This window comes from Pogonomyrmex barbatus, unplaced genomic scaffold (assembly GCF_055798465.1).
Source record: "Pogonomyrmex barbatus isolate J1 unplaced genomic scaffold, ASM5579846v1 scaffold8, whole genome shotgun sequence".
Taxonomy (NCBI): domain Eukaryota; kingdom Metazoa; phylum Arthropoda; class Insecta; order Hymenoptera; family Formicidae; genus Pogonomyrmex; species Pogonomyrmex barbatus.
The window spans coordinates 7,427,065-7,446,040 of NW_028297182.1; the positions used below are offsets into that span (position 1 = coordinate 7,427,065).

An 18,976-nucleotide genomic window follows, 5' to 3' on the forward strand; every position below is an offset into this window, starting at 1 on the left:
TTTATTATTGTATTTTTGACACCCGTTACGTAGCAGACATCTACGCATTACAGGCGGTATCCACCTGCCAGACTTGAACCGGTAACCCTATTCCTTCGATATCTGGAATCTACAACCCTCTCTCTAGACGAGGGAACACTCTCTATTTTCGGGGCCCGGCCCCTAGAGGAAAGGGGTCCCCTTGTAAAACGAAGTTTATGCGTCCTACTAGCTACGAGTCCACTGCGAGTTAAGCCTCTTAAATCTCGGGCATAGCGTCGGTTGCACCATACCGTTGCACCTTCTTTCAGTCGACGATTCTTTGTATAAAGATCTCCCTTGAGATTTGAAAAACTTCTTCTAAGAAATAAGATAAGATTCATCGAATAATATGTCTATAGTTTTTACGTGTTTGGAATACAGATCGTTATAACAATAACGATCGATATTGTAAAATCGTCACAAAACAATTCTGTGATGTAACGAATATTATGAGTAAATTTCTGTGATGTAATGTATATTATGAGTAAATTATTTTTATATCTCTTCATATTATATTATTAAAAAATTGTATTATTAAAGGAATACGACGTTGTTTTTATAACTCAACTAAAATTAAAATATTTTTAAATAGATCTTTTTTAAGAAATTAAAACTTTCCAAAGAGACTACATAAAGGCTATCTTTCTTTTTATATAAAATATTTTATAATAGAAAATATTTTATAATAGAAAAGAAAGACGAACATGTAAGATAAAAATTATATCGCTAATACATTTTTGTAGAATAAACTGACATTGTAAAAAGCGAATTATATAAAATTTATTTATCATCAATGAAAGCAATGCAAAAAATTTCACCACAATAGACATTTCATTTTTGTAATTATACCATCGCAGACAGACGAAAGAATCGACAGGAAGAGTACGTTTCGAGCCGATAAAGTGTCGAATCGTTTTCCGGTCGTTGGAGAGCTCTTCCGTCATCCCGAAATCGCCGATCGTCTGCCAGGCGCTGCTGTTAACCGGAGGCTTTTACGATCTTGACTGAAGGCACGAAGAGAAAAAGAAGAGAACAGGCAAGAGAGAGAGAGGGAGAGGGAGGGAGGAGAGAGAGAGAGAGAGAGAGAGAGAGAGAGAGAGAGAGAGAGAGAGAGAGAGGGAAAGAAAGAAAGGAGACGTACATAAGGGGACATTTCCGTACCGTTGTTTGTATGCCGTTTGCGATAGCGGCTCGTATACGGTAACGACTCCTTCGTGTTTCCGGTATGTGTGTTTCGCCATCTTCCTTTCGCCGCCACTCACCGGGATATCATTTCACGACGGCAGCATTTTTCGTGTCTGCATCTTAACTAGAGAGCTTTTCCATTTGACTGGATAGCTAGCCGCTCATCGATTCTTATGACATTGTTTGCTTATTGCAGCTTGTTGACAATTGTAGCAATAGAAAGCCAGACATCAATTTTGTGATTTTATTATTACAAGTCACACTATAAATTCTTCGAGAAAGAGTTTCATTATAGATAAAATATAAGTATGTTTGCAAGAATATTAGAAAATCCAACGAAAATCATAACAGGAAACTTGAATCGCAAGATTTTTCGTTTATAATTTTTAAACGTTCCTAAACATACCTGTAGATTCAAGAATATATCATAATAAAAATTCTGAATCTTGAAGATATATAAATTAAAGCAAATTAAATTATATTTAAAATCAATTTAATTTTTACATTAATATATTAATTATTTGAATATAAAATCGTTATTTTATTTCACCAAACAAATATAATTATAAGAGTGCATAAAATAATGTAAATAATTCAAAAAAAAGAGCAAAGTGTGAATACTATATAATTTTATAACTAAAGTATAGACCCTATTATCAATTTTTTAGTGCTAAAATTGTTATGTAATCATATTTAGTTTTTTTTATAATATCTATTTGCACAGATCTGGCAAAGTAAATACATTTTTACAAAAAAATGTAAAAAAACACACAATAATAATAATAATTATAATTACTATCATTCGGTGAAAATATAATATATTAAAAAATTAAACTATGTTTTAAAAAAAAGGATTGCAGATCGTGTTTCTAGCTAAACAACGTATTTATCTCTAATAATATTACATTTACAAGCAATAAAATTTGGATATCTCTGTTGGATGCTTCACCATCTTACCGAATTCTTTTGGAGGTTCTTCACGCGACATCAAACGCCCACCTCCATCTATTTACACTTTATCTGTTGCACCGTAATGCAATGCATTAGAGAGACTGTAGCGGTAAAACCAACTTTGAAGAGTCTTAGAGACGAGATAAATTTCCAAAAAGGTTGGTTTTGATGTGCCACTCCGAGTTGGAGTGGCGCGTATCGGAGATCGAAAGGGGATTTTTTTTCCTTGGCTGCACATCATCTGTACGCGCAGGCGTATACATGTATGCATGTAGATGAGATAAAGGAGTTTATCTCATCTACATGCATAGATGTATACTATAGAATAAGGAAAAAAAAAACTAAAAGAACCCAGTGAGTTCAGGTCAGTTTTGTGCCAGTTTCGTTACACTGTACTTCATGAAACTGCACATGTGGCTGATGCAATAGTGAATACTATTTTTTTTACCTATTCTGTGCAATCTTGGAAAATATGGTGTTAGATTAATAGCGTGGAGCATATGGAAGTAATTTGGTGCGTATAATCATAAATAAAATAATCGATTTGACAAATAATTGTTGTATTATTGAATAAGATATATTTTTATTATGATTATAACAATTTTATGTAATCTTTGTAATTAGAATCCATTAACATTTCATAAAAAAATATATTTTTAAAGAATTGTACATTTATCAACAATAAATTTTCTGCTTTAATTTGAAGAAAAAAATCAAGAACAACTTTGCATCCCGTATAAGAATTAATGAATGGTGTGTCTAACGATCCATGCCTCTAAAACATCTTTCGTAATTGGAAAATCTTAGGGGGGAAAAAAATTAAATTTTACAAGTACTTTTTGCGTGCTAAATGATGTAAAAGATAAGAATCGCTCAGTTGCGTTGTTGTTCGGTGTTCTAATGACGTTATCTCTATAAAAGTGTCTGGGAAATGCTAATGATTAATTCGCGTTTCTGGTTCCTAAGATGAATAGCTGCAATGCATATTCTCTCACAGTGGGCACAATTAAAGCCTCTGTTGGAGCAAGCCACGCGGCTCTCAGCGATTCATGTGTGGTAATCGTCGCCATTATCTACCAATAACGTGCAATTAGACAAATACTTGATTACAAGACGTAACTTGGCAGGAGACAAATGTACCTACGTCTCCGTTACGCACTTCGTATACATTCCCGTTGTGTAAGCACGATGTGTGGGATGTGCATAAGATATCGATTATGTTAAATGTTTCTTAATCACTTGTTGCAGATTATGCTCAAGTAAAAAATATTCAAGTCAATAAATGTGCAAATGTGCGACTTTAGAAATACAGTCTGAATAATTCGAATATTACGTGTTAATGTTTAAAATCAAAAAATTGAAAAAAATAGCTTAATAATCATAATAAATTATTACATACATTAAAACATAAATAGATAGATTTTTAATCTTTATCTCTAATGTTTAGGGATTAATTCTAATTTCTAAACCTGTACTGAAGAAATTTCTTAACATATTAATTATCAAACGTGTTTTGTTTTTTTATTTGAGTGGCACCATGTGATATTGAGAATATTATTAATGAACCGAAATTTTCTTTGCACCTGTAAAAGATCATTGTTTTTTATAACATCCGCAAATCTGATTCTCTAACCAAAATCATTAGTAATACAATGCACTACGGGTCGGATACTCGCTTTCACATAGTCGACTTTCGATGAGATCTGCTGCAAAGCAGGTTTCAGGTAGGCACTCAAACAGCCAGGTATCTAGAGAATGGTCCTATATACACACACTATGAAACCGAACTGTGGAAAATTTAGGGGAATGACGCGAGCAGGGATACAGGTGTGTGTGTGTGTGTGCCAGAATTTTCAATAGAAAAAAAAAGAATACTCTAAATCCTACAATATAAGGGCATCTCTGCTCTATAATAGATATCATAAATCGTAACCATCCCTTTCATCGACGGATCGGTCGGCTGCAGTTAAAAAAAAAAATCGTTTATCGTCATGTAACTGCACTTGTTGCTTCATCAAGCCATGAACTTGAAACACGGATTTTCTTCTGTCTCAACATTCTAATATTATCCAACCATTACAGAGGAGAATGATATTTCTGAAAAAGGACAGATGATGTAATCACAATTACCCGGAACAAGAATTTCCCCGTTGCAAAATTTTAATGGTTGTTTTTACGATTAAATTCGCACAAGCGGAAATTGTTAGTCGTAATGTTGCAGCTGTTAAAGTCAATCTTCCTGAGAAAAAAGAACGCGACAACTCAATTATCCGACGATTACCGTTGCCTACATCTGCTTTAATGGTATGAGTTATTTCCGATTTCCGATTTGACACATAGCGAACGTCGCTTTTTTCTCCCCGCGGTGTTAATAGAACCTCATTCTTTCGGCTCGCTTTCGTATCCATTAGCGGCTCGACTGCTGGGTTTTATTGACTTTGTGAAATAGTCAGTGAGTCAAGCGGAAGATAAAGGAAATCGTAAAATCTGCTTTTGCAGCTTGAAACGCTAGTCTTGATGTGAATAACTAATTCACGCTGCTTGTGCGACTCTCGACTGACCTTTCTGTGTGCCATGCGGGTAACGGCCATACGCGAAGAAACGTAAGAATCGCAGACATACGCCGTAGGTGGCGAAATAGTCATGGGACATCATACCAAGGATTATTTATTGCTTTGAACGATCGTAAACTACGTTTCGTTGTCTAACATCCACTACGATATTCTGCTTTGCGCTGTGTAATACCACCTACATGCATGTATGTAATGTAGTTGATAACCAGCATATAAGTCATTGGATACTATTTTTTTTTTTTAAATAATTATATTTCAGTATAAATTAATTGTGCTATATATAACAAATCTAATGACGGATGGTTAAAATAATGTTATTTTATGTCCTTAGTGTCCTTTGATAAAAATTGATTACTAAGTGAGGAATAATTCAGTATTCTCATCGCATTACATCTTTGAAGCTTATTCAATATACTCGCATGCAATATCAAGAAATGGCGTTTGCCTTTGAGGATGCGATATTGCGTGTTATAACACATTTGTTACTATAGCAGTAAAAAGTATTATATTATACTGTACGATAATATTTATACACTCATGAGCGATTTAACTTTATTATCTATTATACGTATGTAAGAATAAGTTTGAACAATAAAATGAAAATAACAGAATAGATTATGCAACTGGCGAATATAATAGAATATAATAGAATATAATAGAATAGAATATTACGAATATAATAAAATATTGCAAATAAAAAATTTAGCAAAGTAGATTTCTTTATTTTTTTTTCAATATTTTATAGTTAGATTTCTTTTTTTACTAAGACGTCATTATATAAAAAAAATGGTGTCATTTTGCTATTTCTACATGTAAGTTATTTTTTTTTAGTAATATACAGAATATTTCATAATTATTGACAAAACACTCGTGTGATTGAATTGAGCAAAAGAGTCATTTTATAATTTTAGTTATGGAAAATGAGAAATTAATGACTAAAAATTGCCGAATGAATGCGTATTCGTTTGATAAATTACGTATATTCGCGGCTACTAGGAGCACTGCAAGAAGAATGATTTACAAACGACAGAACAATTATTTATAGAATACACTTTTGAAAATTCTGTATATAGATTCTTTATCATTAAATTGAAATCAAATTATTGATAAAAAATGATCATAAATTAGAATAAGTAAAAAATTATTTTTCTGTAAAACGAGTTATCAGTAAAAAAGAAGTTAACTATGTCTTCCATCTTAGTTTCTTCATCGCGCAATGACGTAGCTATTAGAGGAATTGATACGCTTAGCCGTTTAAGCGAAATCAATTACGGCTGCCGACAGGCCTACTGGCATAATCCGTCGGTTGTTATGCACGCGCCGCTGTGCGACGTCATCTCGGTAGGGTGCCATCGTCCGATGGGCTTCCAGGTATTGCGAAACGCCGTTGGCGTCCAATCAGAACCGAGGATCGTACACTTAAGCTCATGTCATTAAACTGAATTAGTCTCTTAGACTCTTGCTTACTACGGAGATGCAATCCGTTATCCTTAATCCGAAGTGTTTAGAAAAAACCACTGAGTCACTCGCCGATATTGACATTTTTCCCCAGTCTCATCGCATACGTAAGTGTTGTATCACGAAAGTGATATAAACATTTTTTCAGTGAATGTTTTTATTAAACATTTTTTTAAAAATATTTTATAATTAAGCTGCTTTAGATACAATTTTAATTAAATAAAAATAAATCAACACTTAAGTTAATCCAAACTAACTCAATATTAATATTATTATTTTAAAACTATTTATATTTTTTTGTTTAATGACAATGAAAATAAAAAAAAATTATTTGTTAGGATATAGATTTATACTTCCTCCGCTTTCTAAAGTGCAGAATGATTTAATTTTATTTTCAATGTGAGTCAATGTAATTTATATATTTAAAAAATAAATATTAATCATGTAAATTAAAATGAATTCATTCCTAACTTGTTTGAATATAAAGAAGAAAATGCGAAAAACTTTTATATAAATTTTGATGCGTTGATATATTCACGCTAACGTACCTAGCGCGCTACACAAAGGGCAACGTCCGGAAGCAGCGAGGGTGTAATAAAAATGCAGATGTGGAGTTGGTATTGTAGCGATCGATCGAAGCAGCTCGACCATTCCGCGGCAATTGATCGGTTTCCTGTGCACTTAACTGCACGAGTTTGCACAAATTGCATCGACACGCGCCATCACCGAGAATCCCCGTTTGCACCTAATTTCGAGTTAATCGGTTGGAAATACCCACACCGTGAAGGCATCTGTTTTATCGACCTTGTGGAGGGGGAGAAATACCGACACGGATTACCGGCCGTCTGTGGCAAGGTCGTCTTATAACGATCGTAATAGTATTACATTCTCAAATTTGAATAAATTTATATTTTTAACAAATAAAAGTTGAGAATTGCTAGGAAAAAATTTATGGGATGAGCAAAACACATGTTAAATGTTATTTTATAATTCTGATGCTATAATAATAAAATTGTTCACTTTATATTTAAATAAAAGAAAAACATTCGTTATGAATTTATATTTTAAATTTAATTTTAACAATTAATTTTCTGTTTCTATAAACTATATTAATAATTATCTTAATAAGTGCATATTACTAGTTTGTAAAAAATGACTTAAATAGAATATTGCTAGTTTAAGAATAATATTTCTTGCAGAAAATAAAGCAAAAATGGAAAGAATAGCTAAAATTACATACATATAAACATACAATCTTATCTGCTTTGCTTATCTTTATGTATATTTTAACATATAAAATTTATTAGTTATTTCTCAAAAATGTTTGTAAAAATTTAAAATTAAGACATTAATATTAAATATTTATTTAATCAAGTACTAAACAATAGTATTCTCTATATTAAAAGTTCATTATAAAAAAAAGGATATAACGAGAAGAAAAATATAATCAAAAAGATTCTACATTAAGTGAATGATCAAATTTTAAAATTGTAGAGGAATAATAGTTTATCATTAAATTCCTGCCACCAGATGTCACGAGCGTTTAGTATGCCGATATAACAAAATTAATAAAAGCATATGTCGATATCATGTATGTGTAGGCAACTTCTTTAACAACAGGTATACAAATATACATTACATATACATATATCACATGTACTTATATATTCAATCATTTTTGCAAACAATGGTTAAAAGAATAAGTAGATTTTTAATTTTAATAAACATTTAACATCAAATCAAATAATTGATAGCTTTAATTAATATTTAATAATCAGGTATTTTTATTAATACGATTTTTCTATAATTCAGGATTTATTATTTATTATAATATGACTAATCATTAATTTACTTTCTGTTCAATATGCTTATAAATAATAGATTAACTCTTTATCACATTCTGTACTTCATATATGCCTTTAAAGTTATTTTTTTAACAATTTGTAATTTTTAAAACATATAATACTATACATAATAAAATATTTTATTAACTTGTAATCAATATTACCTTGATAAATGCATTAACTGGTATTAGCAAAGGAAAATATAAATGCTAAAAATACAAAATTGATTGCAAAAAAATACTCTTTCTACGTTTGATACTCTTATATATAATCACATATGTGATATCTACTAGAACCTGTTTCCTACAAGGCGAATTTAATATTTTTATTCCGTTAGACGATGTGTATGTACGCTAGCGCCAGCTATCGACAGGCGTTGCAAGCGTTTGCCGCCTCCCTCTCACTCGGTGATAAACTATATTCGGCAGAAAATCTCGCGTGGCGGAAAAGTATCGGTGCGGAGGAGAGCGGAAAAAAGAAGAGGTAGGGATGAAGATCGGTAGTGGGAGGCAAAAGAGGGGCGCCGTTAAAAGAGGGTGGAGTTTCATCGCGCAATGTGTTCATATTGTCGAAGCAGTAGGAAAAACGACCGAGTTGTCCGCGCGTGCTCGCTTCTTTTTTGTCCTATCGCTATCTCGCTTGCTCGACCAGGCTACTAGGCGTGGTTTAAAAAAGATTTAGCGATTCGTGTGAGGGGGAGGTGGAGCCACCGTGGCGCGGAATTCCGGAATTCACGAACTGCGACGCCGCGCAGATAGCGTCGGGGCGCCGTTTACTCTAAGCGAGAGGAGAGGGGAAGATAGAGAGGAGAATTCGTTGTTGCGACGGGTTTGGTGGGACATGCGGCGGTGGCGAGTCCGCCGCACGCAGGGAAAGCGACGAAGGGGAAATTATACCGCTTCAGACGGACCGATCGAGCTCGACAACAGCCAGTCCAATGCGCGCTAACATTCTCTTAGGATATTTCCCTGTGTTCGATTTATGCATCGTTTTTTCCATACACGTTTATCCGTTTTCCAAAAATCTATTCGCACAAAAATCCCTCTAGAAATAGTATGTCAAATGATTTGGAGGACAATTTTTTACACTAAATACTTCTTAATGATCTCACTATCAAACTTGATTTGTTTCTCAAAAAGCATCAGATCACCGATATATATATGTGATTTAGATGATATTTAGGATTTTTTTATTAAAAGAAAGAAAAAAAGAGGTGTGCGTGAAAAAGAGGTGGCAGTGTGGGAAAAGTGTCCGCCGAATAGAAGTTCAAGTGCTCATGTTGATGTAGTTATGATTCTGTGTGCAGGAAAAGCTGTCAGGAAAAGTTTGAATGTTTGACAAGATTGTGCACAATACCTTGGTTCGTATATCAATATTGTCTGCACGTTTGACAGGTGCTGGGATAAAAGGTGTTTGTAATGAAATTCATGCATTCAGTACTAATATTAGCTATGAAGATAAAATTACTGTTGTAATATCCATGATGACAAGTGACATCGAAAACTTGAAACAGCAACACTGTAGCACGATAACATGATTGTAATATTTTTTCATGCAACTGTATTTTTTATTAATACTCGTACAATTTAATATATTTAGTACAATCAGCACAGGGTAAAGTTTTAAAGAGAATCATTTTATAGAGTTTTTTTATCAGAGATTATTCCAGCAAACCATGTGTCAGGATTTAAGAGCGGATACTGGAATGGATGTGAAATGATAGGAAAAAATAATTGTTTTCACACATTCCTCATTTTTTTTTTTTGAAATTATAACATCATTTGAAGTGGAATATTAATTAATTAATTATAATCTGGAAGCTGTTTAACAATAATTAAACTGAAATAATTATGTAATAAATACTAGTGCTGAAGAATATGATAAGATAGTTCCAACTTTTCTGTTGTGTCGAGTGACTAGTGTTTCCGGTTTTCAAACACAAACTTGGCATATTAATCTATCTTCTTCTCAGGACATACATAAGTAACTAAACTATATCACAAATATAAAGTGTGGTAGAGATTAGTCAAAGAAAAAACATACGGGATCGCGAGTATATGTGTTATAAATCACATTTCGAAGATGAAGTCCAGAGACTTCAATAGATTTATTGTGTAAAACAGAATATTACTTGGTTATCATCGCACTAACGGATCTGCTTATTCACAAAGTCGGCTATATTCGTAACGTGGATAGCGCGTGACGCATGCTGGCGATGCTAGAGCGTTCTGTTCCCCACTCTCGAATTCGATCTATCCTCCCCACCACGTATATATTCGATCCCCTACTGACGGTAATGCAACGTACCGGACACGCGACAAAGATGGGAAGATTCGCGTGTACTCCAGCTCGAGCAAAACGGAACACGTGCCGCCGCGGTGGGGGCGGAGGAGGAGCGAGAATTGCGGAGGGGTAGGGGATATCTATTCACGACGAGAGGGGCAACTGACTACTCTCACCCTCGTGATTACCACACCCCTTCTACCAACCAGTGGTGCGCGTTTTCTCCCACATAGCGGCGCTAACCGACGGGATCTTTGTTACTTGCCACGCTCGAACGGCGTTTCGGTCGTGAGTTTGGATGCTGGTGCCGCCCAGCGGCGATCGCGCGAAACTCCAAGGTCGTTGGGGTGGTGGAAATAGAATAGGTGGTGGGATAGAATGACGCGCCGAGAGAGGAAACCCCGTGCCCGGGGTAGGGTGAACGAAAGGGAACCTGGTGGGGCGAATCCAGAGAACGTATCCGACGGGGACATGCTGCTCTCAGGACGCGCAGAACATCAGAGTGGGTCGAGAAGGACGGGTCCTCTTTCTCTCTCCCTCTCTTTTTCTCCTTCTCCCTCTTTCTTTCGTCGCCTATCGTTCTGCCTTTATTTCTTTCTCACTTCCACGCTCCTCGTGGAGAGGCAGAGGAACAGAGCTCGATCGGCGGGGCGAGAGCCGGCTTACTACGCGGCGAAACGCTACCACGGTGCTCAGTCTTCAGCGATCAAACCGCCAGGCAGTGTGGACCTTCCCGAGTAGTCTCTGCTACTCTCTTCCTTCTCGTCTTTTTTCTGATCGGCAGTCACGACAATCGGCAGATAACATTAAAAAAACCGCAGCAGCTATTCCTATTATTGGTTGATTCAACGGTTTTCGAGCAGTTTTCGACTTGGCAGATTTCAGTTAAACCAAGACATATGTCAAGAAGAATTTAAGAAGATTGGAAGATGATCAACGGTTTCGGTGCACAGTGTGAAGATACTCCGGATGAGTCTCCAGAGTACAACCCGTACATTGATCTTCGAAACTTGGAGCAAGAAATTATTCGTATTGGAATAACAGTGAAGAAAGAAAATTAGAAATTAATGATGAAGTCGGAGTTAACAGATATTTGGAACTTGGACTTGGATTTGGACTTGTTGAAGAACGGTGTCTGTAATCAATTGTCAATCAATTCAAGTCAGAAGATGAAGCCTTATGAGAATATCTTCGATTATCGGGAGAGCTCAGAAGAGAGAATTAAGAAAATAGCTCAACACGAGATTAAATGAATGTAATATTACACGTGAGAAAAGCATTTCCATAAAGTTAGTAGTTAATCCATAAAGATAGGTGTACGCTATCACGCCAAAGTGCAATCGCCATAATATCGATTTAAGGAAATGCCTAACTAAAAGTTTGTGTTGCACCGTGTTAAACTATGTGATGCGCTAAACTGCATGAGTCTTCCGTATTTTCCGTATTCATAAACGTAAGTTTGTGATATGGAAATGGTGTATAAAATCGAAATTAAATATCCATCTTCAAGTACCAAGTACTCTGCTCGTGAAAATTGTAAAGGCATCATAGGTGCAACGTAACAGTGATCACACTGCGAAATTCATCGTATTGTGTTATCCAATGACGATATAACTACGGAAAAGAAGAAGAACTCTAAAGAAGCGCTGCAAGTGCGGGAAAAAGTGTAAAATGTAAAAAGTGGAGTAAAGTGGAATAAAACTGCACCATGCCGTTCGCAAGCATAAGTTTCGAACGTAATATCCACTATCCGTATAAATTGACGAACTTGTTACTCGGACGTGTGATCCGCCGACGGCACTTATGATTCGAGACGTTCAATGATCAGATAGAGACAAGTGAGGTAAGAAAAATATCTGAATTATAATCTTGAACAAAAATTCTTACACCCACTTATTTCTACACCCGCTATAATTTTACTGATAAAAATTTATTTTTTTTTTTTAATTACAAAAATTATACCATTATACTTATGATTGTGGAGTGAATAAGAATTACCAGATTTGTACTGTTCCGAAAGGATTAAACGAAATAATATTTTTTTTCTAATATTCATATATATATATATCTCGTTTTTCGTAACTAAATTGATAAAATTTGAATATATATTAACGTGTCAATAATATGTGTCAATAATTTCTGAAAATATCCTGAATTTTTTTAAAGAGATGACTTAGAGAATTTAATAAAATATTATTATACAACTTTTGAACTTTTTCGAACAGCCTTCACAAATGCAATGCTATATTTTTCATACTTCCAATATTTTGTATTCTTTCCATGATCATATATTTCCAATGTTAAGTCTATAATATTTAAACAAAAGTGAGTGAAAAAATATTTTTTTTAAATATAAAATAAAAGATAGTTTTTAATCTTGCCATGGATGCATATCGCAACGATAAATGTTTATGACACAGTATTCATAAATGATACATTCTTCTCTCAGTACCCGATGCTTCAGTGTATCCGATACTAAAAATCGGTTTTTAAATTCACCTGTTGCTGCGTTTTTCTCTGCAGCAGAAAAAAATGCAATCGCGTTTATAGGCATTCGTGTATTCGTGTTTCGAGGGTGTTCGTATGTTTCGTGAAACATATCGGGACTTCCAAGAGGACTTGATATCTCGCCGAGAGTGAGTTGCGCAAACAATTTTCGAGTGATCATCGTTACTGGAATAGAGATCCACCTGTTAGGCAAACAAGTTGACCGCAAATGTCCTTCGCTTTAGTGTGCCTTGAGAGTCCACCTGTGAAGATTTTCCTAGAGATGGTGGCCCGTCAGGTCAGAGAATTCGTCAAATCTGTGGAAAGGAAAGGCACGTGCCATGTTACAGGTAGCAGACGTCCCAGGGTTACATTGTATTGTCGACGTAGCTTCAATCCGTGAGTCGTGGCACTCTTTTCAGGGTTTCAATCCCATGTTTGAGAAAATCCCAAAGTCAAGTGCTCCATTGAACTTGCCGGGACGAGGCGGGAAAGAAGAACCGTGCGCGCTTTTCGAAGGATCACGCAGCATCGACGAAATATTCCGATCGTCAAAGGTGCTTTGAGGCTTGCGCGCTTTGATGCGTTTCTTAAAAGTTTATATTCAATCGAACGTGAATTGTCTCTTCGTGGAAAATGTTACTTAATAAAACTTCTAAATAAAAGTGAATTAAATAAAATTAAAATTAACTGTTAAATTTCAGGAGTTTGATATTTCTTTGACTTTAAAATCAATATATTTTCTGTTCTTTTAATTTTCAAATTTTTAACTCCGTCAATATTTTAAGCTGAAAATTACATATTATTTTCCCTGTTCAATTTTTGAAATATTCTAATCATCTCTCCTCGAGTATATCACACAAGTATCGTCTCTCGTTTAATAAAATATTTTCACTAATGTAATTTTAAACTATCCTCTGTGGATAATTAATTTTTTACGAATGTCAGATTTAATTATATGATGAACTATTCATCATATCAAGTTGGTCGATCACACGAAATATTTTTATATTTTTCAACGTCAAATTATGGACTTTTTTTTATACATACGGGTGCGTGGGTTTTTCAAGGATAACCGAGGAAGAAACATCAAAATAGAAAACGAGGAAAGAGATGAACGATCACGACATCTCGATTGAATGACGTATCAAGAAGAATACTAATCGCACGCGATCAGATCGTTAGAGACGGATATCGCGATAATATTTCATAGCCGCTTCCTTTATTGCGAAAGAATGTGAATGTGAATGAACATCCGTCCATATTTTTTTAAATATTCGCAGGACAAAATTTACGTCTCTATAAATCGGCAGTCCGGTTTCCGAGTTCTTTTCAAAATCGCATTAAATAGTTATAGACCTCTTTAGCTTTCTGATAGAAAATTTGAATATGAATACACTAAATTTAAATTGATATTTATATCAAAATGAAGATATGAAAATATGAGATCCGGTTAAAAAGAAATTTTTGATCAATAATTATCGATATGTCATAAAAAAATATTAATCTCTTTACAGACAGACTCTTTATAGACAGGATCATTCATCATATGTCAAATATCTAGAAACGAGCGATCTTCCGTTAGCCGTCGGACACTCGCTGCGCTTAGTTACTATGCTTTCTCGAAGATGTAATTAGTGTTGCTCAATTGAAATTACACGGTAACTTACACGAACCACGTTTCTTTTCCGTTGAGACTTTAGTCAAGAATTTAAGTTCGTCTTGATAAGTCGAAAGTTATGAAGATGGTAGATCGCGCAGACGAAAAGAGAGATATGTTCGTGCGACGGACGGAGAGATTTCGAAGAAGTTTGAGGAAGTGAAGTGCAATCATTGTACTACGACAAATGTTTCCTCGAGACGACTTTTGACAATGTATCTCGTCAGAGATAAAAATTTGATCTAAAAGACAATCGTAAAGACAGCCCCTTTAGTGGGCTCAGAAACGAAGCTGTTCGTATAAGCTGCGGTTTGGTACATACCCTCGGGGGCCCACCCTTTTTTGGGTCTTATAGGGGCCATTAGCCGATCGTGGAATTTGAGATCTGGCCCTTTCAGTCGCGCGTCAAATTATCCTTGAGCACAATGCGCCCGTTGATTGATATCTTCAGTCGTTGCTCCTGCAACGTGGCTCGCTCACTTCGTTCATTTTCTCTTTCTTGTGCTCTCTCTCTCTCTCTCTCTCTCTCTCTCTCTCTCTCTCTCTCTCTCTCTCTCTCTCTCCTCCGCCCGGTCTCCGTTCCTCGGTCTTCCTCCCTCCCTCGCTATCCGTTGACGTTCTTTTTCTTCTCTCTTAGGAGCTCGTGCAGCGGCCCTGTACAAAGCCGGGCCCGAATGCTTCTACTCTCGCGGACTCACACAGCCCTTCCACTTGATTTATTCTAAATCCCTATTCGCCCTCCCTCTGGTCCCGACCTCAAACTCGTTTCTGCCGTCGAGAAAAAATGATCTTACGAAACTGGAGAGCGCTCCGTAGTATTGTGGTCCTTGTATAAAACCCTACCTCGATGAAGATCGTTATTGTGCCGCGCATCGACGAGAGTCGCTCTCCTCTCGCCGAATTTACTCGGCGCGTTTGGTGTCAAAATTATTTCGCGTCCGCGCTTCGATCGTTCTTCATGACATGATTCGATTTGACATCGGTACGGATTGACTTATTCGTCATATTCGTCATAATATCTCCAAGCGAGTGTTCGAATATTATATATAGCTAGTTATATCGCTGTTAATCTAATATAATTACAATTACATTGTAGTAATAGTTATTGGAGTAATGGATACAAATATATATCGATTGTGATCCATACTCGTACGTTGTACGAACGACGATAGTCGCGGAAGTGAGAATAATCTGAAAATAATCGCATGTGCGCGCGTGCAGAGCGTCCGTTCAGTGCTACTACGCAGCACGATTTTCCTCGCGTTCCTAATCTAAACTTCGTGAGTTAGGGATCAGCGATGGAAGAAACGAGATATCCGTATCGGCTGCAGCTGTCGGTGAAATGTCACGTCGTTTCTGCCGTGCCACGAAAGCGACACTTTAATCACCGGCAATTACGCATGGCCGAATTAGGTAATTATCTTACATGCCTGTGCGCGCGCACTCGGGAGACTGCGTTTATATCGTTACTTAGCTCGAGTTAGTGTAATTAGCACAAGACAGGGTGTACGCGAGCGCATTATGCGCCGAGTTCGCCTCGGGAACTCGTGTCTTACCGTTAACCCTTCCCTCCCCCCTCCCCCTCCCCCCTCCTCCTCCTTGTTCCGCTTTCCCGCAACCACTTACATCACGTCAGTCGTCCGTTTTCGAACTTTCCCGTCATTAGCCTGTCTCTCTCTCTCTCTCTCTCCCTCTCTCTCTCTCTCTCTCTCTCTCTCTCTCTCACCATACCTCTTTCCATACGGCGTTCCGAAAAGTACGATTTCGATTTCCGTCACGCGGCTGTGCATTGCGTGAAAATTGCAGACTGCACGGAAAGAAACCGTGGGCGGTGATACGTACATCGTCGGATACGTACGACCTCCGAATGCAAAGTGGGAACTTTACTATGTAAATTGCATTTCATTTGGAAAACTTTTCGCGACGATACTTGCGCCAGAGATTCACGTTTCAAAATTCAAGAGCGCATAACACGCTGGCTTTAGTAATCATCGACTATCAATCATGTGAGTTGTTTTTCACAATGTTGAAACTTCTCTCTTTGCTTTAGTTTCTACGTCGCGAAGAAGAATATCACGTACATGCAGAAAATTTTATATATTATTCTATATTTTTATATTTTATTTTTGTTATAAATTTTTTTTAAATATTTTTTTTGACTAGATATAAATATGAATAGAAGATAATCTCTTTTTCTCAACGCAGCAATTTTTAACTAGCTGAGAATCTTTTACATATTCTCCCTTATTTTGTCGCGCGTATATGTACCGATGATTCATGTATTCATTTTTATGAGTGCACATCGACGTATTCCTACTGCATATCGAACAGTCGAATGGACGCCGAACGACCGGAAGAGAGTTTTCCGCGTCGCCGCCGCTAAAGGCGGGTTCAGAGAGGATTTTCCTCGCTTTTCCACTGGCTGCTAGCGTAACGAGGTTACGCCTTAAGTATTTGCTCGTCGATTTCACGACGATGGGGTCCTGCCACCACCGACGCCTGCCCCCCTCCTCCCCCCCTTGCCTCTTTGCCGCCGGTTCGTCACGCGACTTCTTTACCGTAGCGTCTATATTTTGAGAGCTCGAAAATTCATCTCCTTCAAAAATGTTTTACGTGACTTTTCTGTCTTTCGTCAAGATCGACCTCTATCTTCCATTAAACTTAACAAGTTTCGAAGCGAACCATAGCAATCTCTTAAACTCATTGCGTTTATTTGTAATATGTTATACAACTACATTATAAAGTAATATATATTTATTTATATCTTCAGTTAAACTTCCTTAGAACTTAATAGACTTCTTTATTAATCGTAAAAAAATTCTCGTTTTTAAATAATTTTAAATGATAATATGATAAAATATCGTTTCTGGGCATGATTAAATTTTTTAGGAATGTGCCTTATGTAGGAATATAAGATAAAATTTGATGTATTTAGTTCAAATATTTTACTTAATGTCGAAAGAAAGATGCATAGAAATATCACACAGTTTGGAAATGAATTTTGTATCTTTCATCTAACTTCTGCTGCAGTAAAATAAAAGAACATTAGAACAAACTCTCTGATGTGCGCGATAATTTTCTACCTCCTTTACGATCATAGTTCTTCTAGTATCTATTACAGTTTAACCTCTCCCGTTTCCAAGATAGCAACGTCAATTAGCTACGAGAGCAATGTTATTCGCTTGAACACTTGTTGGTATTTTACATAACCATCGTTACGTTGCATCATCGTTATGTTACATAAAATACGAGTCAATGTTAGTTATTAAACTTATAGTGATGTTGATGTTGCTTGACGACTAATATTTCACCATTAATAAAACTTCTTTGTTAAAAATGCCGTACAATTTTAAGAAACTATAAAACTACATCACGTAAACAAAAAAAAAGGAGATATGTAAAAAAATATGTAAGTTATAAAATTTGTTTGTTTCGTTTATATTACAAATATATAAGGAACATAAGGCGCGTTTTTTTTTTTCTGTTATATGTTTTGACGTAATATTCGGCAAACTTTTCTGAAGGAGAATTTATATAATGTTATATAGCTCCGATCCACGCTCCATGGGAAAAAGGATCAGTGTCGAAGGTATTGATCTTTCACAGGTGTGTGTTAGAGGTGTTATCTACCTTCTTTTTACCCTTCGAGTTTCTAGGTATACCTAGCCGATAGTTCGATACTTTTAGAAGGGACGTATACGATCTCGGTTCAGGTCATGCGTAGCATATAAATATTGTGCACAAATAAGAATGGGTCGCGTTTATTTATATGAATTTTATGAAAATCTCATCTATACCGAGGGGTGAATACTAGAATGCAAAAGAACTCAGATAACCACCTGGGTTTGCATGGGAAATTTTTTTTTATGTAAACTAACTAGGCACATACCAGAGATTGCTATAAAGAATTAGTTTAGCATATTATACGTTAATTATTATTATTATAATCCTCGCGAACTTTCATCTTGTATAATTCAATTTTATATTTTTTTGTTTTTTTTTGTTTGTTTTTTTATACAAAAGATGAATAGAAATTTAAAAAAGATAACTGTCGTAATTTTGAAATTTTGATAGTGTAATTTTATCCAATATCTTTTAATTGACGGATATTTTATTGATATAGATAATAAACAGAATTAAGTATAAACATAAATATAATTGATTTTCGAAAATGATAGCATTAGAAAATTTCGTGAGAAACTACGCGATGGTCGTCTTATGTTAATAGATGAAGGAAGAAAAGTCCCCTCAGAAGAGTTTTTCTCATGGGGTTCTAAAAGAATATTAATAGGTATACTCCCATCATCCTGCTGCGTCGAATTTTCGTGTTAAAGAGTTACAGATCATTCTGAACCATCTGTGTGTAGTTTGATTTCTATTTTAATAGCAAATCTTCCCGCTAGGTTTATATTAATTACTATGTATAGCTACAAAATAATATATGGCGCAGTAATTCTAGCATATTAATTATAAGATAAGCACGATGACGAAATTGAACCAAACATACAACGCAA

The 18,976-nt window shown here is 35.6% G+C and overlaps 2 protein-coding genes across 3 annotated transcripts in view; one reads left to right on the forward strand and one right to left on the reverse strand.

Moving 5' to 3' along the window:
• The window catches only part of MESR6 (misexpression suppressor of ras 6), a 254,116-nt gene that overhangs the window by 137,767 nt on the left and 97,373 nt on the right, over window positions 1–18,976 (reverse strand). The gene's annotated exons all lie outside the window — the stretch shown is intronic.
• Window positions 1–18,976, forward strand: part of LOC105426275 (uncharacterized) — a 64,216-nt gene that overhangs the window by 25,576 nt on the left and 19,664 nt on the right. The window contains exon 3 of one of the 2 annotated variants that reach the window (XM_089083737.1): window positions 879–9,392. In XM_089083737.1, coding sequence (XP_088939863.1) covers window positions 879–922 — 44 coding nt within the window. In that variant the 3' untranslated portion in view covers window positions 923–9,392. The other variant, XR_967749.3, reaches the window with a different exon arrangement.